Below are 22,423 nucleotides of genomic sequence, written 5' to 3' on the forward strand. Positions count from 1 at the left end.
AAGAGCAGGAATGCTGGGTGTGGAGGGGAGGGGGGGAGGAAGTTGGGGCCAGAACCCAAAGGCTTGTAGGGGTTGGATTTGATTCTTTCAGCTCCTTTCACAAAGGGGAGTAATATACACAGAGCTAACATTCATATCGATCTCCCTACATGCATTGCGTCAGCCCTCGTATATAAGCCAATGCGGTTATACCTCCCCCAAACCCCCACAGTAGGTCCTATTATTATCCCATTCTACAGGTGAGAAAACCGAGGCACTAAGAGGTTAAATCACTTGCTCAATGACACAGGACAGGTCAGTGGTGGAGCTGGAATTTCCAGTAGGCTGCGGGTTCCAGAACCCTAACCACGGTACCACACCGCCCCTCCCCCATAGCCTCCTCCGGAAGCCTTCCCTCACCCCAGAGTTTGTTTGCTCTGCTTAAGCAACGTATAAACACACCATAAAACTAAAGAAACTGTGGGGTCCTCAAGAGGTCATTTTGTCCATGACCCTGCCTCCAGGTGGACATGGTATAGGTCCCATTTTGAAGATGAGACTCCTGAACCTCAAAGGGGTTAAGAGATTGGTCCATCGTCCAGGGTCAGAGAAGGAAGCACGGGAACTAGAGCCGTGGTCTCCTAAATTCTTCCACTCCGGCTCCAACCTCTCCATCCCCGTTTTGAGATGAGTCTCAAGTTGTTTCTTGTCTGTTCTCCATCCCCCACCCTTCCCCCAGCTGGACAGCAGTCTCCCTCTGTGCCCACCACAGGGTGGTGTACACAGTAGGCACACACTTGATGTCTGTGGATGCAGCGGGTGGATGACAGCAGGCACATGCTGGGCGTGGTGTTGCTGTCCAGGATGCCTAGAGCAGGGACGCTTAGCAGGAAGGGTGGTAGTGAGCTGACACCTGAAGGCTGCTTAGAAATTCTCCAATGAGTGAGGGAGCTGGGCTGTGATACATCTGTCTGGGATGGGAAGGGTGTCTCAGCCAGAGAGAAAAGCATGTGCAAAGAGAGAGGGAGAGGACGTGGTGTGATCAAGGAAGAGTAATTGTTCAATTGGACCTGAGCATGAGAAAAAGCTGGGCAGTGAGGCCGGGGTTGGGCTGCAGGGGGAGATGGGGCCTGTCCTAAGGGCCCCCCAGTCTCTGCATGGACTTATTCCGTGGTTGCCACTTTCTTACAGTCCCAACAAACAAAGAGGCTCCATTGGGTAGATATGGAATATCTTTAATGCCCCGATTTCTTTGTGCCACACATGGCTTTGCTCTGCAATAGTCTAGAGGCACGAGTCCTGGGGCCCCCGGTTCACAAAGGAGCCTGGGTCGACATGCTCTTCTTTACCTCCAGGCCCTTCTTCTTGTGGAGCCCTGTCCGGGGCAGGCCAGCATCGTGGGCCTGGGCCTGAGCGTGGGTGTGGCCCAGCTCCGAGGGCGGCGGCATGAGTGGCATCAGTGGCGTCAGCTCCTCTGAGGCCGCAGGGTGGGTACAGGGCAGCTCATCAGCCTCCAGGATGGCATCACTCCAGCCCTCAGAGCTGTCACTGTGGCCTTCAGGGCTGGTGGCTTCATCCTCAGATATGGTGACAATCCCAGCCGTGTCCTTCCCAAGGCCGCCGTCTAAGTTCCCTGCCAGGTGCTCAGTGGCCCCCGCAAGCTCGCTGGCTCTGTGGACATCTGCTGCGTGCTCCTGCTTCTGCTCAGAGCCAACTGAAGGGGCACCGCAGAGCCCTGGCACCAGCCGGGCGGGCGTCTGGGCTCTGCCCTGGCCAGTCCAGAAGAGGGTGAGTTCTTGGCGGCAGGCAGCCACGGCCAGGCTGGTGAGCAGGGTGCTGGCCACCAGGTAGAGCAGGGCGGGCTGGCCCATCTGCATGAGCGCCATGGCCGCAAAAGTGACCAGCAGGCCCACAGCGTAGGCCACGGTGCAGGCCACGAAGTAGACCTGCCGCGAGCGGATATGCACGTCAAAGCGGTGACAGTAGGCCACCAAGAGGCCGGGGACCACGATGTCACCGAAGCCAAGGATGGAGAAGGGCTGGTCACACAGGGTCAAGGCCGAGAAGCTCAGCCGGGGCACCTTGAGCGCCATGGGCAGCCTCTCGTGGCTCAAGGAGTCTGCGGGGCCCAAGGCTACCTCCAACATGATGCTGTTGCCGGTCCTGGTGAGCAGGGGCGTGACGAAGACGAAGAAGACATCAAAGGCCAGCAGGGCCAGCAGGAGGGAGGCACAGCTCTTGAGGGTGGACAGGCGCACACGCCGCAGGATGAAAAGGCAGTAGGCCACACCCAGCATGTCCTGCAGGAGCCACGCCCAGCGGTCCTCGTTGCGGTAGGCGACCCAGAGGACCGTCACCACCACGCACAGGCCGGCCAGCAGGGGCAGCTGCAGACAGGCCCGGCGGCCGGGCAGGAGCCACCGGTATCGCGGCACCACGGACACCAGGCAGCTGTAGAGGCCGGTGCTGGCGCCCAGGCCGAAGATGGCGATCTGGACATAGACAAAACAGTCGTAGAAGAAGTAGAGCAGCAGCATGTTGGAGGAGGACACGGCGACCACTGCGCCCGTCATGGCCGGCGTGAAGTCCACTGCTGCGTCTTCTTGCTTGTGCCCCTGCTGGGCTGCCACTGCTTCCTGCTGATTCTGACCGCCAGGCCCCCCTCCCCCTTGGGCCAGGCGCCGCCGCAGCCGGTGAGCCTCGGTCACTCCGGCCCAGTAGCCGCCCACGGCCACGGTGCCTACAGCCAGGATGAAGATGACCACCATGTCGTAGTCAAGGACGGGCTCTGGGGGTGCGTACAAGGCCACGCGGACCCCGGCGCCGCCATGGGTGTAGCTCAGGACGTCGAGCATGTCGGTGTAGCGGAGCACGGCCACGGGGATGGTGAGGTCTGGCAGGGGCTTGTGGCGGTCCTGGGTGGCCGGGGTGCTGTCTGAGCGCTGTCGGCCGCTGACCTGGCTCACGATGAGCAGCCCGTGGGCTCCTCGGGCCTGAGCCAGCCAGCCTTTGGCGTAGAAGCTGCAGTTACCCCTCATGACCATGGCGGTGGTCTGGCGGAGGGGCCGCTGGCTGGGGGAGCCGGGGTGGGCCTGGTGGGGGGAGTCCTCGCCTGGGCACCAGGGTGCATGGGTACCATCGTACAGGGGCAGGAGTGGGGCGTGGTGTAGGTCCCGGGGCAGGGTGACATAGTCGGAGCGGAACAGGACGCAGTAGTCCTTGCTCCAGTTGTCTGACACCACGTGGACCACAGCACGCTCCCCCCGGGCCACGGTGCTGGCAAAGAGGAAGAGGAATAGAAAGAGGAGGAAGCCCGGGCACGCCATGCTCCTCAGGTACCTACTGCCGCGTCCCGTGTGGCAGCTGCCCACAGCCCGCTGCCCCCTCTGGGGGCTGGGTGTGGCCCTCAGTCACAGAGCGGAAGCTTTGTCTTCCGTCCAGGAAACCAGGGCCACACCTATGGAGTCACAAAGCCGTGCAGCCTCTCGGAATCCTGTCCCCCAGCCCTGCCTCTGGGTGCAGAGGTCATCTGGGTCCCCCTACTCTGCCTGGCTCCCAGTGGAGCTGGACCAGCGAATTTGAAACAAGAGGCGAGAGGATGGGGTTGAGGACCCCAGACAGGATTCTGGAGCCCCTTACGCACTGGGCAACCCGGGCAGAGGCCTCTCCTCTCTGTGCCTGAGAAATGAGGACATTAGACCAGAGAGTTTCCAAGGCCCCTGGGAGCCCTGACCTCAGTGAGATTGTGCACTTTTATTGAATTCTTACTAAGTGCCAGGTTCTTTACCTGTACTCACAGCACCCTGCAAGGAGGTATTACTACACCCATCCAGCACGGGGCTGCGAGCTGTCTTTTAAATCACGCCCCTTTGGGCAGGCACATGACTGGAGTTTTATTCCCAGACTCCCCTGGATCTAGGAATGGCCACGTGGCCATTTCTCACCAATGGAATTGAGCAGAAATGATGGGAGTCCCTCGGGGACCCAGACAGAGACTGTGGGGCTCCTCGTCCATCCTTTTCCTTTTCTCACAAATCAGTCACGGACAGGCCACTGACTATGGAGAGGAGGGCGTTGTCCTAAGGGATGGGGAGAAAGGGAGCGAAAGGAACCAGGTCCCTGGATGTCTGCATGGAGCATGGGAGGCTCACCGTGGACTGTTAGATACATTATCTTCCTTAAGCCACTGGCTTATTCTGAGTCTCTTTGTTACGGCAGCTTAAACTTACCTGAATACCCCCACTTCACGGATGTGTAAACCGAGGCTCAGAGAAGCCACCCCATGGGCCCCAGCCCCGGTTCCCAGATCCAGCTCTCACACTGGACATGACCCTTAGGTCTTGCCCTGTCCAGGGAACTGCCTAGGGCCTGCCCGTCTCCCTGATGGCTTGATTGCAGCTCTGATCTCTGGCCCAAGGCCTCACCCGCTGCTCGTTCTTGTCCTTCAGGCCCTACCTCCGAGGACAGCTCCACCACGTCCAGGAGGCTCTAGGCCCTGTTCTTTTTTTTTGTCTTCGTTGCTGTGCGTGGGCTTTCGCTAGTTGTGGCGAGCAGGGGCTACTCTTCGTTGCGGTGAGCCGGCTTCTCATTGCAGTGGCTTCTCTGGTTGCGGAGCACGGGCTCTAGGAGCGCGGGCTTCAGTAGTTGCGGCACGCGGGCTTCAATAGTTGTGGCGCACGGGCTTAGTTGCTCTGCGGCATGTGGGATCTTCCCGGACCAGGGCTCGAACCCGTGTCTCCTGCACTGGCAGGCGGATTCTTAACCACTGTGCCACCAGAGAAGTCTCTGGGTCTTTTAAAAAACCAAAGACTAAGACAGCTACTGGGGTAGTATTATAAAAAAAAATAAAATAAAACAGATAATAACAGGTTTGGGCACGGATACGGAGAAATTGGGATTCTCGTATGTTGCTGGTGGGAATATTGTAAATGGTACAGTCACTGTGGAAAACACTTGGCCGTTCCTTGATAAGTTAAACAGAAAGTTACCATATGACCCAGCAATTCCACTCTTGGGCATATACCCAAAAGAATGGAAAACAGGTGTTCAAACAAAAACTTGTACTTGAATGTTTGTAGCAGCACTCTTCACAATAACTTGGAATAGATGAAAAGAACCCAAATGTCCTTCAGCTGATGAACGGATAAAGAACGTGTAGTCTACCCGTACAATGGAGTATCATTCTGCCCTACGAAGGAGTGAAGTTCTGATGCACAGTACAATGTGGAGGAACCTTGAAAACATGAAGCAACGGAAAGAAGCCAGACACAAAAGGACAAATATCACATGACTCTACTTTTATGAAATTTCCTGAATAGGCAAATCGTAGAGACAGAAAGCAGGTTGGTGGTGGCTGGAGGCTGGGGGAGGGGGGGAGGGGGAGTGACTGCTCAATGCGTCCGGGGTTTCATTAGGGTGATGAAAAAGTTCTGGACCTGTATCGAGGTGATGGTTGCACAGCACTGTGAGTGTATTTAATATGTTGAATCGGATGAAATGGTAAGTTTTATATTGTGTGTGTTTTACCACGATTTTCAAAAGAACAAAGCAAGGAGCAGCTCCGGTCCCCTCCAGGGCACTGTGCTCAGGACAGGCCTCATTGTAATTCTTCTGCACCCAATCAGACCAGCATATGCCCCCATTTGGGGTTCAAAAACATGGGCCCCCCAGAGCCTGCTCCTGCCTCTCCCCCACCTCGATCTACCCTTAGGCTCCTGGTGGCCTGGAGGCTCATTTCCTTTGAGGCTCTTCCTGGGACCCAGCTCACAGAAGGCTTTTGGGTGTCTGTCCAATTGCTGCTTCCCCAGATCCCCCCATCCCCTCTCCCAGCACCAGCCCCCAGCCCCCAGCCATGGAACTGCTCCTCTCTGTGGCTGCTTGTTGCCCTGACCACGCCCTGCAGGATGCCCTGGTAGGCGTGGTCACACAAGTGGCCAACGCCCACTCCCCAGGCTGTGTTTCTGCTCTAAGACTCTGCATCACCCACTCTCCCCTGCGCCCTCCCCAGATTCCACCCCTTTCCTTGAGGGCAGCCCCCTGATCTGAAGCTTCTGTTCCTTCCCCACTGCCCCCCTTAGCTATGGCCTGGGCTCTCAGGGTCGCTGCCCAGGGCAGGCCAGGGGCAGTGTCTCTGCCTTCTGTGTGGGGATGTAGGTGGCACCTGGAACACTTATCTTTATCCACTCAGGGCAGAGAGGGCAGCAGGTCCCAGGCAATGGGTCTCAGCCCAGTGGGGTTACTCAGGAAGTGTGGGATGGTGCCCAGCTCACCGGGCCTGTGCACTGCCCTTGTTTCCTGGCCCAGATCTGTCCTAGCTGCATGTTCTAGAGATGGTACAGACCCCGAGAAGGGACCAGATTACCGTCTTCTCCTTCCCCCGAAACCCCAGTAATGAAAGCAAGAGAGGCAGGAGCACGCTGCTTCTGCCCCCACCTGCCTTGGACCAGTGGGCAATGAGGCTGGGCAGCAGGCATCTGTCCTGGACCCCTTGGAGGGGCAGAGGGGGTGGGTGGCAGCCTGGTGGCCAAAGGTGGTCTCTGGAGTTATTTCCAAATGATGATCTCATTGGTGTTTTCAACACACCGAGAGCTTTGAAAACTATACTTGGTCCAGGACTCTCTTGACCCAAGCCTGCCCAGCAGGGTCTGCGGGGTAGTGGGGCCGTGGAAGGTAGGAAAGAGGAGGTGATGCTCTGAAATGGAGCAGGGACAGGGCTGGGGACGCCGGGAGGCAGGCAGTCTGGGACTGGCCTGGAGGCTGGGCTGGCGGGTTAGGCAGTGGGCCCACCTGAGGCCACCCTTGGCGGGCACAAACTCCTGCATCCAGCTTCGTCTCTGAACACCGTTCGTCCACAAAATTGGAGAAACTGAAGAATTTCCGTAGGAAGAGGATTGGACGGAGCAGTGGGTCAGGGAGAAGAACTCTGCAAAGAACTCCTGCTGCACAGGGGTTAAACACTGTGGGGGCCAAGTGAGGCCAGACTGGGTTCACATCCAGCCATACCACTGCTGGGCACGTCCCAACCTCTCTGGGCATTGCTTTCCCCATATGTTAAATGGGGATAACAGCTCCTTCCTCATAGGGTGGTATGAAGAGTAGATGAGACCAGTATGTAAGGGGCTTAGCAAGGGGGCTCCCGGTGAGCGTCAGTGATAGTATTGCTGAAATGTAGGAAGCACCCCCTCTGTTTGAACCAAGGGTGGGCAGGTCAGTTTGAAGTCAGGGGGCTGGATGAGATGAGCTTGAGAGACCCCTGAGCTGGAGGCCAGTGACACCCTCACATGGGCTGGGCAGGGAGACCCACAGAGGCTTCTGGTGACCTGGGCTGTACTGTTTGCAGTTAAGCATCATTTTAAGGAGTGGAGGGGAGCAGGATGTTGGGAAGGTGGGGAAGGGGTTGCCGGATATACAGAACCCTCATCGCTCCCACCCAGCTGGGCTCAGCAGCCAGACACTGGCCGGGCCGTCTTTGGGCCGGTTTCATCTTTGCCTGGGACACGGCCCCGATCTGAATCCCCGAGGCCTCCTCGCTGTCCCCTCCCTCCAGAGCTGCTTTATCAGTCCTGCCCTCCCCAAACCCAAGCCCAGTGACTTCAGTCAACTGATGGGGTAGAAAGAGGCCTGGATTTGGAGCCAGAGACCTTTGATCTCAGGGGAGTCACTTGGCCTCCGTTTTCTCGGCTGTAAAATGGGCTGGTTCTGTTCCCTACTTCCGTGAATGCTATAAAGGATTTTGTGGATTGCAAAGCAATCTACAAATGTCCTCAATTAATTATTATCTGGATTCCAAAACCTCCCTCCCTCCTCGATCTGCACCCTCTGCCCTGACTTCCGGTCCCAGGGTGTCTGTCAGGGTCCCAGTCTGGGTCCCATCAGCAGCAGGGGGACTGAGGAGGCCTTGTGGGGGAAGCCGAGGACCCCAAGGCAGGGGCTATAGCTTCACACTCAAGGAGGGGGGAGCCAGAACTGGAAAACCCAAACCCCACAGGGTGGTTTTTCCTGTACTGGTGATCTGTGCCCATGAGGGAGGGACCCAAGGAGAAAAGGGCTCAGGTGGGGGAACTTTTAGGGAACTGCAGCCTCTGAGTGTGGCATGGAGAAAAATTCTTCCCAGCTTGAGAGAGGGGCCTGTCCCGCAGTGATCTCCACCCTGCAGCTGCTCGGCCCCTTCCCACAGTGGGGTGACATGTGTGTCTGTTGGCCCATCACACAGCCACAGCCCCAAGGCACCTCCCTTCCCACCCACCCACAAGTCGAAGCTCGGGGCAGAATGACTCAGAAATCCCATCGGGGGCCTGCCTTGACTCCTGCCCTGCAGCCCATGGAAGGGTTAAACTCGGCACACCTGCCCCTGGCAGGAGGGGCTGCGGTTCTTTGCAGCCCAGTTGTTTCCGGCTGTGCTGCAGCAGCCCCTCCACCCTTCCAGTCTCTGGACGAGAGGGATCCTGAGGTTCACCTGAAACAGCGCCCATGGCCCAGGGACCCCTTGCGGCTTCTGTGATGAGCCCCAGCCTCGCCTTGGATGTCCTCCCACGACCTTCCAGAGCCGGCAGCTCTGAGCTTTGCAGCCTGTGTGGCGTAAGTCCTGGGGGTGCTGCTCGCCTGCCCCCGCCCACGGAGCTGAGAGCACAGTAGGCATGCAAAGGGTGCCCATCAGCTAAAACAGCCCGGAGGCACAAGCAGGAACAGGGGCACCGCCCCAGCTTGGCCCCTTCAAGACCCCTTGCCTATAAAACCCCCTCACAGTCGCCCCCAGCCCATCTCAGGCTCCTCTGTCCTTGGGATGCCCCCAGACCCCCACATCCCAACATTGTCCATGAAATGCCTTGCTTTCTCACTTCTCCTTCATTGGGTGGAAGGCAATGTTGAGAAAGGTGCCTCACTTGTGGCCATTTGAGACTCAAGTCACTTCTGGTCCCCCTTGTCAGCTAGGACCCTTTGTGTGGCTGTCCCACCCCAGCTGCTCTGGAAGCTGTCAGCATATCTCCGTCTTGGTGCCCCTGGTCCTGTTCTCATGGCTTCCTCTGCTCAGCTGGTCCCCCCATCTCCCTCCTTAAGGGGACAGCGCTTGGGGAGTTAGCAGAGCAGGGTACCCCACAATGGCCTTCAGGGACACCCCCAGCTCCTCCCTCGGGGAGCAGTCAGATCCTCACCCGCTGGACCTCCCCTGCCCCAGTCGAAGCTGCGGGGCTCCCAGCACCGCGGTCATCTGTCTGTCCTGGTGTCCTGATAGCACACGCACCCGTGCGCACGTGTGCGCATGCACTCGTGCATACACACACACCCCTGCGTGGCCCTCTTTCCGGGTCAGAGACTCAGAGGCAAGGCCCGGGCCTGAGTGTGTTGGGTGGAGCGTCTGTGCCCCAACCACCTCCTGGCCCGAGGACGTGGCCCACGTTGTGCCCGGCACGCTCCCGGACTCCGCAGGAGGTGCAGGGATTTACTGTCCCCCAGGAGCTGGTGGATACACATCCCTTGCCCCTCAGGTGGGATGACGCAGGTGTGGGTCCCAGCCGGCTCTCCCAGCTTCCGCAGCAGGACTGCCTGCAGCTGCCCATGGTGGTGGGCGTGTGCGCCCCTACCCTGGAGTTGGCTCTCGAAGCCTTGTTTCTTGGTATGCTTCTGGGGTTTCCATGCTAAGACAGCATTCAAGCCTGTTCGGCCTCCCCTGCTTCCTAATTCCTTCCTGTTCCCAGCTTATCTCCTCCCCTGGGGCTGGGACACACTTCGGTCTGGTCCCACTGACTCACCTGTGCTCAAGCTGTGCCCGGCCCGTGGTGTCCGCCACCTTCTCCCTACGACTCGCCCCCTTACAAAAGCTGCTCTTACCTGGTCCCCGCAGACCCATGCCCTTCTCCTAAGTCCTCTCCTGGACCTCAGGGGCTCCCCTAGCGCCCCATCATTGGCGTGTGTCTGAGTGCCACTGGTTCCCCAACCACACGGTGACCCTAAGGCTGGAAGTGGCCTCCATTTCTTTGGGGTACCCTCCCTACCCAGCCCTAGCACATACCAGGCTCCACAAGTGCTGGTTGAAAGATAAACATTATTATTTACACTAGCCACCCCCATCTCCCAGCCCCACTCCCCCAAAGCCCTGCTCCGGCTGTCCAGTATCTCTGGATGTGGCTGGGTCCTTACCAGGGGTGTAAGCGGTCAGCTGGCTGGTTGCCCCAGGAGCCACTTGTCCTGCTCTGGGGAACCTGAGGCAGAGGGGGGCTGAGGGCCCCACCCTCTTCTATCTTTGCTTAGCTAATGATGCTTCCCAATGAGGTCATCCAAGGGCCATAGGGTCCCTTTGACCAGCAGAGGGATTGCCCCAGAGGGGTTGCCCCAGAGGCTGGGTGGCCCCCAGTATTCTCTGCCCCTCAAAGGGAGGCTGGCTTTGGCTGGGGCACTCTGTCACCCTCCCACCTCCCCATCATCTCACGAAGGGGGAGACACCTGGGGCAGGAGGTTAAGGAGGGGGAACCCATGTGGGCTGTGGGGTAGTAAGGGTGCAAGGCAGCGAGGCAGGGCGTTTCTGGTGGCAGTGCCACAGGGTCACATGAATTTCCGGTGGCTTGGGAGGGTTTCGGTGACGTGGCCTGATGTCTGATGCCACCTGATTTCTAACAATGTCTGCAGGGCTTCTGACAACATGGCCTTGGTTCCCAGTGGTGTTGGAAAGCACTGCTAAGGCCTGGAGGCATCATCACGGTGGCTTGAACACTGTCACAAGAGTTTCCCATGATGCTCCTGGAGGAGTGGATGGCCCCGCACAGTCGCTGAGGACATCCCGGGGTCTCCAATGGGCTGCCATCTTGTGCTCTGGACGCAAACACCTCTTGGAGGGACCCACATGCTGCTTTGGATTCCCTGCTCTCCATCTCCACTCCGTTTCTGTTCCATTCTTGGGGCAAAGGGGAGCCAGACGCCCTGGGCCCGGCGCAGGCCTATAGGTTATCTTCCATTCATCCCGTGGCCCAGACTGCTCTCAGAGGCCTGGAACCCCTGCTCAGCTGGGGGTGCGGGAGGGGCCTCCCGGGCTCTCAGTGCCAGCCAGCTGCTCCTGGGGGCACAGGGTGTGGGAGAGAGCTGGTCCCCTCCACAGACAGGGCGGCCAGCTGAGCCTGGCGACCATCTCCACAGCCGTGGATCTCGGGGGCCACTCCACGGCCCTCCAGCTCAGACTGCTGTGGACTGTTTGATGCTGTGAAAGCTGACACGGGTGGGGGAGGTGGGGATGGACATGGCGCGGGCCACGCGGGCGCGGATGGAGTGCTTGTCCTGCCATCGGTGCCACCTCTTCCGGATGGCAGAGCGGACCTGTGGGCACAGAGCAGAGCACAAGGTCTGAGCCGGGGTTTCAGGACCCCCCTCCCTCCCCCAGGGCTTCCACAAGCAGCTGTACAGGGGAGCCGTGCACAGGGGGCCACGTCGGAGGTGGCAACATTCACATCATCAACATTGTTGCTTCGCATATTTGTTAGGACAATTTTCTCAAGCGTTCTGAGCAAGGGGTACCTTTCTCAAAGCCACCCAAAGGTGTCATATGGCCTTTGCCGTGAAGAATCTCTACCCTCAACCCATACACACCTCCTGCCCTCAACCTACATACACCCCTTGTCCCAGGGCTCCGCTTCCTGGTTTTCAACAGCCCATTTCACAGACTCATGGATGAGACTGGAGCCCCGGCTTCTGGCTCCCACACCTACTGCCTATGAGAGCAAAGAAGTGGGCTTGCCACCTCGGGCAGGAGGAGGCTACGGACAGTCTGGTCCCAGCAGGCCTCCTGCCGTCCCGAGTCCTGGGGCCCCAGGTCCTTACCTCGCTGTTGAGGAAGCAGTAGAACACAGACACGAAGAAACCCTGGCGTGGAGGGAGAAGGTGGGTCAAGGCACGGGGGCAGGTGCGGCCCCATCCAGCTTCGGGGCTGACCCCTTTCTGTCCCCAGCCTCCCACTCCTCCAGGCCCCTGCCTGGAAGAGTTCCCACCCGAAGAGGTGCAGGGGGCAGTCAGGGCTGGAGCGAGGGGCTGGGGTGGGGGACGGCTGTACCTGGAAGGATTCCAGGAAGGAGTTGAAGTAGATGAAGACGACCCGGGAGACCTCGTCCTCCCCGGGGTTCACGAAGAACAGCATGTACGTGATGCCCAGGAGGGGTAGCAGCACCAGGGTGGCCTTCACAGCCTTCCTGGGGTGGGGCAGGTAGGGGGGGAGGCCCAGAGTCACAGCCCACCCGGGAGGGGGCTGGGGCCTCTGGCTTGGTGAGAAGGACCGGGTCTGGGGGAGGGCTGTAGCAGCTCCCCAAGGGGAGCTGGGGTTTCAGGAGGGACTCTCAGGCCTGGGGGGACACCCCAGGCCCGAGGCTGGGATCTCTGAAGCGCCCCACGGGTGGGGGTGGCGGGTCGGGTTACCTGTACTGGATGGTCTCAGACGTGGTGGATGCCCGGAGTTTGGTCATGAGGATGCGGACGATGTTGAAAAGGAAGATGAAATTGATCTGTAATTTGACACACGGTGGGATGGCCTGGGCATGGGTGTGTGCAAGATGCTGGAGGGAAGGTGGGGGACAGGGCAGGGACTCAGCGGTCCCAGGTCTGCTCTCTGCCCCCTTGCTGCTCTCCCTCCACCTTCATGAGCCCTTATATATTCCTGGCCCTCTGCCCGCCACTTCTAGGAAGAGGGATCCTTTTAGTCCACTGTAAGCCTTGCTTGCCCCTCCCCACTGAGCCCCTCTCTCCTGTCCCCCTACCCAAGTTCTTACCAGCAGGACCAAGATCATGGGGCCCTGGTAGATGTAGTCCGTGTACACCCCAGGCCTTTTGCCAAACCAGCACCTAGAGGGCCACAGAGGTGAGAGGAGAGGGTCACCTGGGTCCAGTTCAGTGGCATGAGGGAGGAACAGGGCTTGGTCAGGCCAGGACTGGAGCCAAAACCCAGGATCTGGGTGCCCCAATTCCAACCCCAGCAGAAGGTCAAGATAGCTTTCCATCTGCAGAATGGATAGCGTCCTTTGAGATGTAAAGCTGGAAGCAGGCACTGTGGCAGGGAGGGGGATTGGGGAAAAGACCACTGAATAGAACGGGCATGGGTCCAACACACACTGCTCGCCTCAGTCCCCACTGTGTCTCTGGTGCATGCCCACGAGGGGGGCCTTGCCCTGTACATGTCATGCAGTGACGCTCAGTAGCTAACAATCTCTGAATTTGTTTAATGGCAGCCTGAACGACCCAGAGGCAGAGACTCTACAGGTTCCACCTGTCGTGAGAGGCAGACTTGCTTTTCGTCTTCTTGAGCTTCCCTCCAGCAAGATCTAGGGAGCTCGGGGTGTGGGTTGGGATGAGGCACATAGGAAGTCCCATGTCCTTGTGCAGAGACGATGGACCCTCGGGCATGCAGATCCGCAGTACTTAGATCTCAGCTTGCTTCCATAAACAATAAACTGAGTTTTTTTTTGCGGTACGCGGGCCTCTCACTGCTGTGGCCTCTCCCTCTGCGGAGCACAGGCTCCGGACGCGCAGGCTCAGCGGCCACGGCTCACGGGCACAGCCGCTCCGCGGCATGTGGGATCTTCCCGGACCGGGGCACGAACCCGCGTCCCCTGCATCGGCAGGCAGACTCTCAACCACTGAGCCACCAGGGAAGCCCTAAACTGAGATTTTTATGTGAAACCTCTTGACTTTTTCAAAGTTTGGAAGCAATTCAAGTTTTCAAAAAACACGAGGCAGACCAAACGCAAGCTGTCCTGGGGCCAGGTCCAGTCCTTGGCCCCAGAGCCTGCAGTCTCTCTCAGGTCTCACACCTGGATCCCTTCTGCTGCAGTGTCAGAATCTTACCACAAGGTGGAGCTCCAGAGACGCTCAGACCAACCTTCCTCTGTGCTCAGCCACCCTTTTTGCTCCAAGATGCGCCCAGACGCACACACTGCGCAGCTTTTGGAAACCTGTTCTTCCTTCCCTGTACTCACCTTCACACCTGCAGGCACAGGCTCCATCGCCCAGGATTTACAATGCTCCTGTTCTGAGACCCTGGCCTCCATTCTGGAATCACTGCCAAGCCCTCAGTCCTGCTTGTCAGCTGCCCCCCGACTCCCAGTTCAGGTCCCCATACCACCGGCTGTGCAAATGCAGAGAGCGCCAGCCAGGCTGGGCCGGAGTCAGGAGGGATCACCTCGATCCTTCCTAAACGTGAATATAATTTTCCAGGCTCCTTGTCAGGGGTGGAGAGGAATAGCCATGGTGATGGAGGCCGCCTGGAACCCCGGCCAGACAGTGGGTTCCTGAGGCCACTTTGGCAAAGAAGATCCTGGCACCTCCCCTGGCCATCTATGTCCACTTTTTCTGCCTCTCTTTTTCGGTGGTTCTCAATCTTAGCTTCATATTAGAATCACCTGGGCAGGTTTAAAAAATCCTGGTGCCCAGGCCACACTCCAGACCAATAACATCCAACTCTCTGGAGGTCAGACCTGGGCATCGGTACTTTTTAAAGCTTCCTGCGTGATTCTAACCCAAGCCAAGGCTGAGAACCACTGCAGCGGACGTGCAGTTTTCAGGGGTGATTGGGAACACCTACTTCCATTTAAGAACAGCCCCTCAGGACTTTAGAGCTGGAAGGAGTCTGAGATTGTCTGGATCAGTTCCTATTAAATCAATGGAATCGTTTGTTAAAACAAGTCTTTATTAATAGAAAACATTTATATGACATTTACTATGTGCCAGACTCTATTCTAAATGCTTAACATATATTAACTCATGTCATCCTCACACTTTGAGGGAGGCACTATTATGAGGATGCCCATTTTGCAGATGAGGAAACTGAGGCACACTGTAGTAACTAGCCCAAGGTCATAAAGCTACTTAATGATGGGAGCCACAGTTCAGAACCTGGGTGGCTGGGCTCCAGGGACTGCCAGTAACCTTTAGGTTGTTCTGCCTGTGGTGAAAGCCCGAGACAGACAAAAGAGCCTGGACCTGCCCGTCCAGCCCCACCTCAGGCAGAACACTGTTAGGGAGACTCAGTTTGAATCTGACCTCCAGCACCCTCCCTATGTGGATGAAGAAACTGTGGCCCTGACAGGGAAGGTGACATGGCTGAAGGTCCCTGAGGAGCATCAGGCAGAGCGGGGCTGGAAGCCTGGATCTCGGGGCTCAGGGGGCCCTGAGGACAGTGAAGAAGAGGTGACTTACTTCTCATTGTCGTAGTACAGCTTCCCAATGGCCCAGGCCACGATGATGGGGAAAGGCACACCTGGGGGAGAGACCGGCTGTCACAGGGCCTGTCGTGGAGTCTGGGGGATGCAGGCCTGGAAGACCCCAGCACAGCCCAGGGCCTAGAGGCGGGCAGGGCCTCCCCAGGTACTCACTGGCCTACCATGCCTCCTTTAAGATGTTCCCATCGTCCCTGCCCCCCAGGTAGCGGCGGAGGGCTGTGTGCACACCCCACCACCCTAACCCGGCCTCAGTCTCAGGCCCTCAGCCGGCCGGTCTGAGTGTGGGTGGGGAGAGGACGGCGGGTCAGGGCGGGGGGCTGGCCCGCTCACCCCAGCCGATGCAGATGAACATCCACTTGCGCAGCCGGTCGGTGGAGTAAGTCAGCACGATGGCTGTGTGCAGGTAGCAGCCCTCGCCAAACATCCAGAAGAAGTTGGTCACGTGGAAGTAGTTGTAGGCGGCTGTCACCAGCCTGCACCAGCCCTGCCGCCCGCGCCATCAGAGGTGACGGTTAACCAGGGAGGGGGGATGGGAGGGAGCAGCCTGGGGCCTCCTCCCGGCAGGATGGGGCACCCCCCAGGGTCCACTCCTGTGCTGTGGGCTCCAAGGCCTGGCTCTGGTCCCTCCTTTGCAAAGGCAGCCCCACCCAGACCCCTCCCCTGACCCTGGGCCTGCCCCTCCAGGACACACCACGTTGCTCTGGTGGACTTCCGGGCTCATGGTGAGCTGGACCACGAACCACGTGGCATTCCGCAGGATGAAGGCCGAGATGAGGTTCCAGTGGATGGTGTTTCTCAGGCACCGGATGCTCCTGTGGGCGGCAGGGGAGGGTGGGCCACAGGCGGAAGAGGAAGAGAGAGGAGATGACGGCTAGGTCACCAGCGTCACTCCAGCCCAGATGCATGAATGCGGAAACCGAGGCTCCGAGCGGGGCGGGCTGACTAAGTCACACTGGGAGGCGGCAGCGGCGGCTCTCCTGACGTCCCACAGGCCCCTTCCTAACTGTGGCCCACCCAGACCTAAGCTCCGGGGCAGAGCCTGCCACATGGCCAATGCTGCAGGGACCAGGGGCTGCTGGCTGCTAGGGACGCCCCTTCTCCCATGAGCACTCTTCCCTCCCTGTAGCTCCAAGTTTGAGGCTCAGAAAACATAAAAGGCCTGCAGCAATAGGCCTCCCTCCCAGCTTTCAGCCCTGATGCTCAGCCCCTGCTGGCAGCCCCCATTCCTGGCACAGACCTGGCTGGCACCGCCACCTGCATCCTTGGCAGTTGTGCTGGGCCCAGGCAGCTTCAAACCCAAAGTGGGCTCCACCTTCCTGGTCTCCCAAATGGGTGCAGCCCGGCCTGGGTGTGGGTGACACAGGTGAGCCTGGGCTTTGGCCATCCCCCTCCCCTCTGCAGTCACTGGGCAGGGTTGCAGAAGTGACCCTGCCAGAGGTTCCAAGGGACCTGGGACATCTATATCTGTCACCTGCTCCCACTGAGGTGAGGGAGCTGGACTCCTCCCGCCCACCGCTGCCTCCTGTATCTTACTTCTCCCCGCTGCTCAAGGCTTGGGGGGGGGGGTGGCGGGGGACAGTGCCAGGGTCTCCTCACCTGAGCCGCAGAAATAGGACAAAGGCCACCAGGAGGGCTACCAGGGAGATGCAGTGGCCCAGGTAGTTGATGATGACGGCAACGTGGTAGTGTACTTTGCTCTTCTTCTGAGGCAGAAGAGAGGGGCAGAGATGAGGCTCCTTCACAGCTGTGCCCCTGTGCCCACTGGATGTGCCGGGACAGCCCACCCCCACAGGTGCCTGGGACAAAGTGGACCATGATAACAATAGTTGTCCCTTCCGGAGCCCCTGCTATGCGTGAGGTGTTGTCCTAGAGCAGTGCCGTCCAATCTGAGTCTATGTCTGTCTGTCTGTCCCCCAATCCCATGCTCTGTGCACTGCTCCGTGCTGTGGGAAAATTGTCAGTTAACTTGAATCTCCATATCACATAGGGTTCCCCACCCTGTGCGCACAAACACGCATGCACGGCTCACGGATGTTCTCTCACGTTCACGTTTCCATTCAGTCCCAACACCAGGTGGCCCTTGTGGTGCAGACCAACCCTCTAGGACTTCTCTCCTCCTCCCGTTTCTGAGTTGAGCCACCATGCTCTGCATCACCCCTAAATCCCTCCCTGCAGTTGAGGCCCGCTCCTCTCAGCGAGGAGGGGGAAGGGCCGTTGCCGTGGGTTAGCGTCCACAGAACCATTAGAAACCATAAACAACCTCTCTAGGCTCTCTGACTTGCTTCCCGGGTCCCACCCCTGGCCCAGGGGGTCTGCTTGAAGTCAGTGGGGTCCTCTCCCAGGACTAAAACAAAGTTCCCAATGTTATTACTTAATTCATTTCATACACTGATGGAAGCTGGGAAACGCGGCAGGCCCCTTTCCAATCAAAGTTCGCTCCATGAGTGTGGAAGCCCTCCCGCTTACAGAGTATTTTCTTTCCTTTTTTTTTTCTTTTTGGCCGCGCTGCGCGGCTTGCAGGATCTTAGTTCCTTGACCAGGGATTGAACCCGGGCCCTCGGTAGTGATGAAAGCTAGGAGTCCTAACCACTGGACCGCCAGGGAATTCCCTACAGAGTATTTTCATATCTGTTATCTTCTCAAACCCTCAAGGCAACACTGGGGGAAGAGCCAGTAGGGGGGTCTGTACCTTATTTTGCAGAAAAACAGGCCCCAAAGTACGCGGACTCGTTCAAGGTCACTCAGCTTCAAACCACCTCTCACCTTCATGTGCAGATTGACAAGATGCTGAGGCAGAAGACGGGTCCCGACCCCATGATGGTGGACTGGGGTCTCCAGGGCCCAGCTCTCTGCAGACTCCTGACCCCGTGAGAGCAAAGGCCCCCTTCACCCTTTTGTAGGTCCCAAGAGGGCAGGGGATAAAGAGCCAGAGGGTGGCACACGGTGGAGCGCTGGGAACTGTGTGTCGAGTGCAGGAAGGAAAAATGGATGTTGGAAAGGCACTGGCTTTTGCGAGGGGAGGGTCCCTGGTAACCCCTGCCTCCCTCACCCTTTCCAGGTTCTGGGGTGGGGCACGGGCATGATGATGCCCGGAAACTGGCAAGTATTGAGAACAAGACAAGCTCGCAGGAGACTTTGTGCACCCTTTCAGAGCCACCGGAGCTCCTGGCTCTCCGTGGACCCTCCTGTCGGAATTACAGAATCCACGGGCATCAGAACTGGTCCCAAGGGATCAAGTCCAGCCCTACCCATCTTCCAGATGAGGAAACTGAGGCCTAAACTCACCCACCCAAGGACAAGAGGTGCACCTCTGAAGCAGGACACCTAACAGGCATCTGAGAAGAGGTGAGGCCCTCGCTCCCCTGCTCTCCCAGCCCCCGCTCTCCCCCTTCTGAAGGGGTATCCTCACCGAAGAAGCTCTGAGGCCCAGGCAGCTCTGTTCTAGGGGCTGGTTTTCCTGGAAGAAGCTTTCAGGAACATGACAGGAAATCACATTAGCAGCTCAGGCTCTGGAGCGCTGAGACCCAGCGAGGTGTAAATGGCAGTGGGGAGAGAGGGCGGGAGGGGCAGAGGGTATTCATTGCCATCAAATAAACGCGGGGGGCGGCGGGGTAGCATCTCTGAGTGCCTGGCGGTAGATGCCAAGTCCAGAGACTCCAGCAGATATGCACACATCCCGCCTGTCTGGAACTGACATTTAATTTCCTCTTATTAAATTTTCCACAAATCCATGCTGCGAAGCCCCTGGGTAATGGCAGAGTCTGTGGAGCCCAGAACGGTGTGATGCCCCAGCTTCACACACAGGCCCAGGTGGGCAAGATGAGCAGAGTGTGCAGGGAGGCCCTTCACTGCTCCCCACAGCAGGCCGAGCCGGGGTCCTCTGGTCTGGGGTGGCATGAGTCATTTATTAAGCACCGACTGTATGCCGGGCACTGCACCAGGGGCTTTACAGACATCACTGCTTTTCTTTCTCACAACTGCCCTCTGAGAGTGTCCTTCTGTCCCCGTTTCTCCAGGTGAAGGGGCTGCATAATCGGCCCAGCATCGGCATCCAGGTCTGCGTGGCCTTAAAGACCCTCCTTCCTCTGTTCCCGCGGTGCGTTTCTTGGGGGATAAGCAAGGACCGAGAACAGAAGCACTGTCTTCGTCCTGGGCCCAGAGTTCTCAGGGAGCTTCTACGGGGAGGTGGGGGGCTCATGAGGGGTTTTCTCCACTGAGGCTGAGCGGGGAGAATTGGGCCGAACCATGCAGGGGACCACGTTTGCCTGACTCCTCGAGCTGCAGGGCCCAGGCTGGCTCCCAGCCCTGCTTCTCAGCTGCCACATCAGCCTCATGCAAGGCAGCTGGGGGGTTACGGTGCCGCAAGAGCCTGAGAAGACTGCTGGAGAGGTGGCAGTGCCATCCCGAGATGACCGGCATCACCAGGAGAGATGCCCAGTCACCCGCAAGAGGCGGTCAGTGATACCCTGAGGGGTGTTCAACGATACCCGGAGAGAACAGCCGGCAACATCCTAAGAGACACCCAGTGACACCCTGAGAGACAGTCGGTGACCTCCTGAGAGAAAGCCACCGTTAACTGCAGAAGCAGCTGGGACGCCTGAAGGTCACATGGACACAGCCAGTCCCTGGGGACCTGACCAGCACTCTGTCCTTGTCCAGTCTGGACACCAGAGACTGGCAGGTAAGTACCCTGAAGAGGGTGGCGCAGTGTGGCACTGGGCAGAAGCCACTCCTCTGCACCCTCACGGACCAGAATCCAATAAGTAATTCTGACCAGACTCTCTGCAGGCACACCTGGTCCCAAGTGGTGGCAGTGTCAGACCTGTCCTGATGCCTTTTCAGGATGGCATGATGGGTTCTCCCCGCCTGGTCCCCACTGCCCCAGCCTCTCTCCCACCCCCATCCACCCCGTTTTGAGGCTCTCCCTCTCCACCTGGGTTTCCTGAGCTACTCCCTCACCCCACCCTGGGCACTCCAGCCCCTTGCTTCCCCAAAGTGTGGTCCCCAGACCAGCAACGTCAGCATCACCTAGGAGCTTGCAGGAATCTTAAGAAATGCAGAACCTCAAGCCCCACCCCAGATGCACTGAGTCAGAATCTTCATTTTAGCAAGAAGTCCAGATGATTCCTAAGCATTCCAGAAGCCCTGGTCGAACCAACGCCCTCTGCGAGCAGTGAACGCCGGCCCACGAGCCCACACCCCCAGAGCCCCTTTTATGTCCCATCAAAGTGTGTGCCCTCCCAGGATGTGCCGGAGGCCAGGGCTCTCCGAGCTCAGCAGAGTGTAGGGGAGGGAAGCAGAGTGTGTGCAAGTGTCAAGGGAGCGGTGGGGGGACGGGAGAGCTGTCTGGGGCAGTTTGGGGTGTCTCTGCAGTGGAGGGAGACAAGTGTGTGTGTGGGGAGGGTGCAGGCTGGTGCCGGGGTGGGGGTAACTGCAGGGGCTGGGCCATGCATGGAGCAAGCTCCCCGGCTGGGGGCCTGTCCCCTGCTGGTGATGGCTGTGGGCAGGTCTCCTCCCTGGCCTGGCCTCTGTGCGCCCTCACAAGTCTCATTTCACAGGCAGTGGTTCTGCGAATCCATTATCTGCAGCTCCTGGGGCGCTGATGCTTAATTAGGGCTGAGTCCGGGCCCAGAGCTGAGAAATCGGCTGCTCGGTTAATTGGCGACATTCCTCTTGCTCTTTCCCAGTAGTTCCAGGAGGGGACGGGGAGTCTTGGGAATGGGGAGGGGTCTGGCGAGGCTGGGGGCTGGCAGAAGGGGATGGCATTTTCACTAATTAAATTAACTGATTACCCAGAGTGCTAGGCAAAGTGGCCAGCGGGGGCTGCCGGGGAAAGGGTGGGCGGGGCAGCCCGGGTGGGGGTGAGCGCTGCAACCAGACGAACGGGGGTGCCCGTGACCCCATCGGGGGTGACCGATGGTTGGTGACCCCCCCAACCATCCCCCCTCCCTGGTGAACACAACAGCCTCCCCTGAGCTCAGGTGATGAGGCCGAGGGGTGGCGGATAGATGGAGCGCCCTCTACAGGCCAAGACGCAGGCGGACACCGCCCTCCCTCCCCCAGGAGGCGGACTGAACGGCTCTCAGGACTTTTACAGACGAGGAAGCTGAGACTTAGTGAGGCTGAGCTACCTGCCCAGGGTCACACAGCACATGTGCTGGAACCAGAATCCAAACCCCTCCAAAGCCGGTGCTGTTCCCGTTACACTGCCTAAGAGGGGCCTGATGAGAAGCTGGTGCCCCCTAAGCCGCCTTCTCCCCACAACCCGCTGGTGGAGAGAGGGAGAGACCCCAGTCCAGGCAGAAGGGGTGGGAGCTGCAGAGTGGAGAAGGGCCTCTGCCCCTGATTCTTTGAAGGGTGTTGGGGGCAAGGGGGGCTGATGAGTGTCCCCCGTCAGCCAACTAGAAGGAAGGGGCTTAAATTAGAGCAGGAGAGATTTGGGGGCCCGTGAATGTCCTCTGACGTTCAGGAGGCGCCAATGCAGGGAGGGAGATTGAAGGCAGCTGTGACGTCTCCAGCTTGGTGATGTCCAAGAAGGGGACAGACGCCCGCTTCTCTGGGGTGGGGGAGGGGTGTCTGTCCTAAGGCAGGAGGCTGGAGACCTGACCTCCCCTTGGAGACACACGGTCAGCCTCAGGCCCCGCAGACCCAGCAGGATGATCAAAGCGCAGGGTGGGGTGCGACGGAGGGGCTGCAGGCTTCTTGCCTTAGCTGTGCTCCCCGACACTGTCCCTCTCCGGGCGTGAACTGCGGTCCTAAGAGCTGCAGACAACACTGACCCGCCTTTCCCATCCCCCTGCCTCCTCTACTGTGTGCTAGGTAAGGAGTTCCCCACTCCGCTGTGTGCTAGGTAAGGAGTTGCCCACCCGAGCCCTACCCGAGCCCATCTCTTCTGGTTTGACTACGTTTCCCAACATGGGAACCTTACTTCCTTCCTCCCCAGCCCTGGACTTCTGGGGTTGGCTCACCATGTAGATGCTTAGCAACCTGGGGGCTATCTTTGCTCAGGTCAGGTCACTGGGGAGCTGGGCCAACCCCCCCGGCCTGGGGTGGACCATACGGCCTGGCCTGTGTGACATTAGATGCCAGGAAGCCTCTCGCCCTGCATCCCAAGTAACTCTTTCGTCTGCCAAAGCAGAACTACTAAAGAGCGTGTCATTCTTTTGGGCTAAGCACTGCCCTACCTTTGCAGCTTCTACAAGGAGACAGCAGAGCCCCAGTATCTCAGTGATGTGAGGCCAGGCAGCCTGGGGGAG

At 58.7% G+C, this 22,423-nt stretch overlaps 2 protein-coding genes across 8 annotated transcripts in view; both read right to left on the reverse strand.

Moving 5' to 3' along the window:
- Positions 1 to 1,201: 1,201 nt before the first annotated feature.
- SPPL2C (signal peptide peptidase like 2C) lies at positions 1,202 to 9,874 on the reverse strand. Its single transcript, XM_049701432.1, has one exon. The coding sequence runs from the start codon at positions 3,303 to 3,305 to the stop codon at positions 1,293 to 1,295; it is 2,013 nt and encodes a 670-aa protein (XP_049557389.1). The 5' UTR covers positions 3,306 to 9,874; the 3' UTR covers positions 1,202 to 1,292.
- A 130-nt stretch (positions 9,875 to 10,004) lies between these two features.
- The window catches only part of CRHR1 (corticotropin releasing hormone receptor 1), a 51,812-nt gene continuing 39,393 nt past the window's right edge, over positions 10,005 to 22,423 (reverse strand). For 3 of the 7 annotated variants that reach the window (XM_004275686.4, XM_049701434.1, XM_033438992.2), the window contains 9 exons: positions 16,764 to 16,870; positions 15,859 to 15,979; positions 15,498 to 15,651; positions 15,145 to 15,205; positions 12,723 to 12,795; positions 12,373 to 12,458; positions 12,014 to 12,149; positions 11,785 to 11,826; positions 10,996 to 11,283 (listed from right to left, as the gene is read on the reverse strand). In XM_004275686.4, the coding sequence (XP_004275734.1) occupies positions 11,143 to 11,283; positions 11,785 to 11,826; positions 12,014 to 12,149; positions 12,373 to 12,458; positions 12,723 to 12,795; positions 15,145 to 15,205; positions 15,498 to 15,651; positions 15,859 to 15,979; positions 16,764 to 16,870 (921 nt within the window). In that variant the 3' untranslated portion in view covers positions 10,996 to 11,142. Of the gene's footprint in view, positions 11,284 to 11,784; positions 11,827 to 12,013; positions 12,150 to 12,372; positions 12,510 to 12,722; positions 12,796 to 15,144; positions 15,206 to 15,497; positions 15,652 to 15,858; positions 15,980 to 16,763; positions 16,871 to 22,423 lie in introns of all 7 variants that reach the window. The other 4 variants (XM_033438988.2, XM_049701433.1, XM_033438991.2 and 1 more) reach the window with 3 other exon arrangements.

The sequence above is a fragment of the Orcinus orca genome, chromosome 19 (assembly GCF_937001465.1).
Source record: "Orcinus orca chromosome 19, mOrcOrc1.1, whole genome shotgun sequence".
Lineage (NCBI taxonomy): Eukaryota > Metazoa > Chordata > Mammalia > Artiodactyla > Delphinidae > Orcinus > Orcinus orca.

Coding starts and splice junctions, on each gene's coding strand:
- SPPL2C (XM_049701432.1), bottom strand. CDS start 3,305: ATGGCGTGCCCGGGCTTCCTCCTCTTTCTATTCCTCTTCCTCTTTGCC.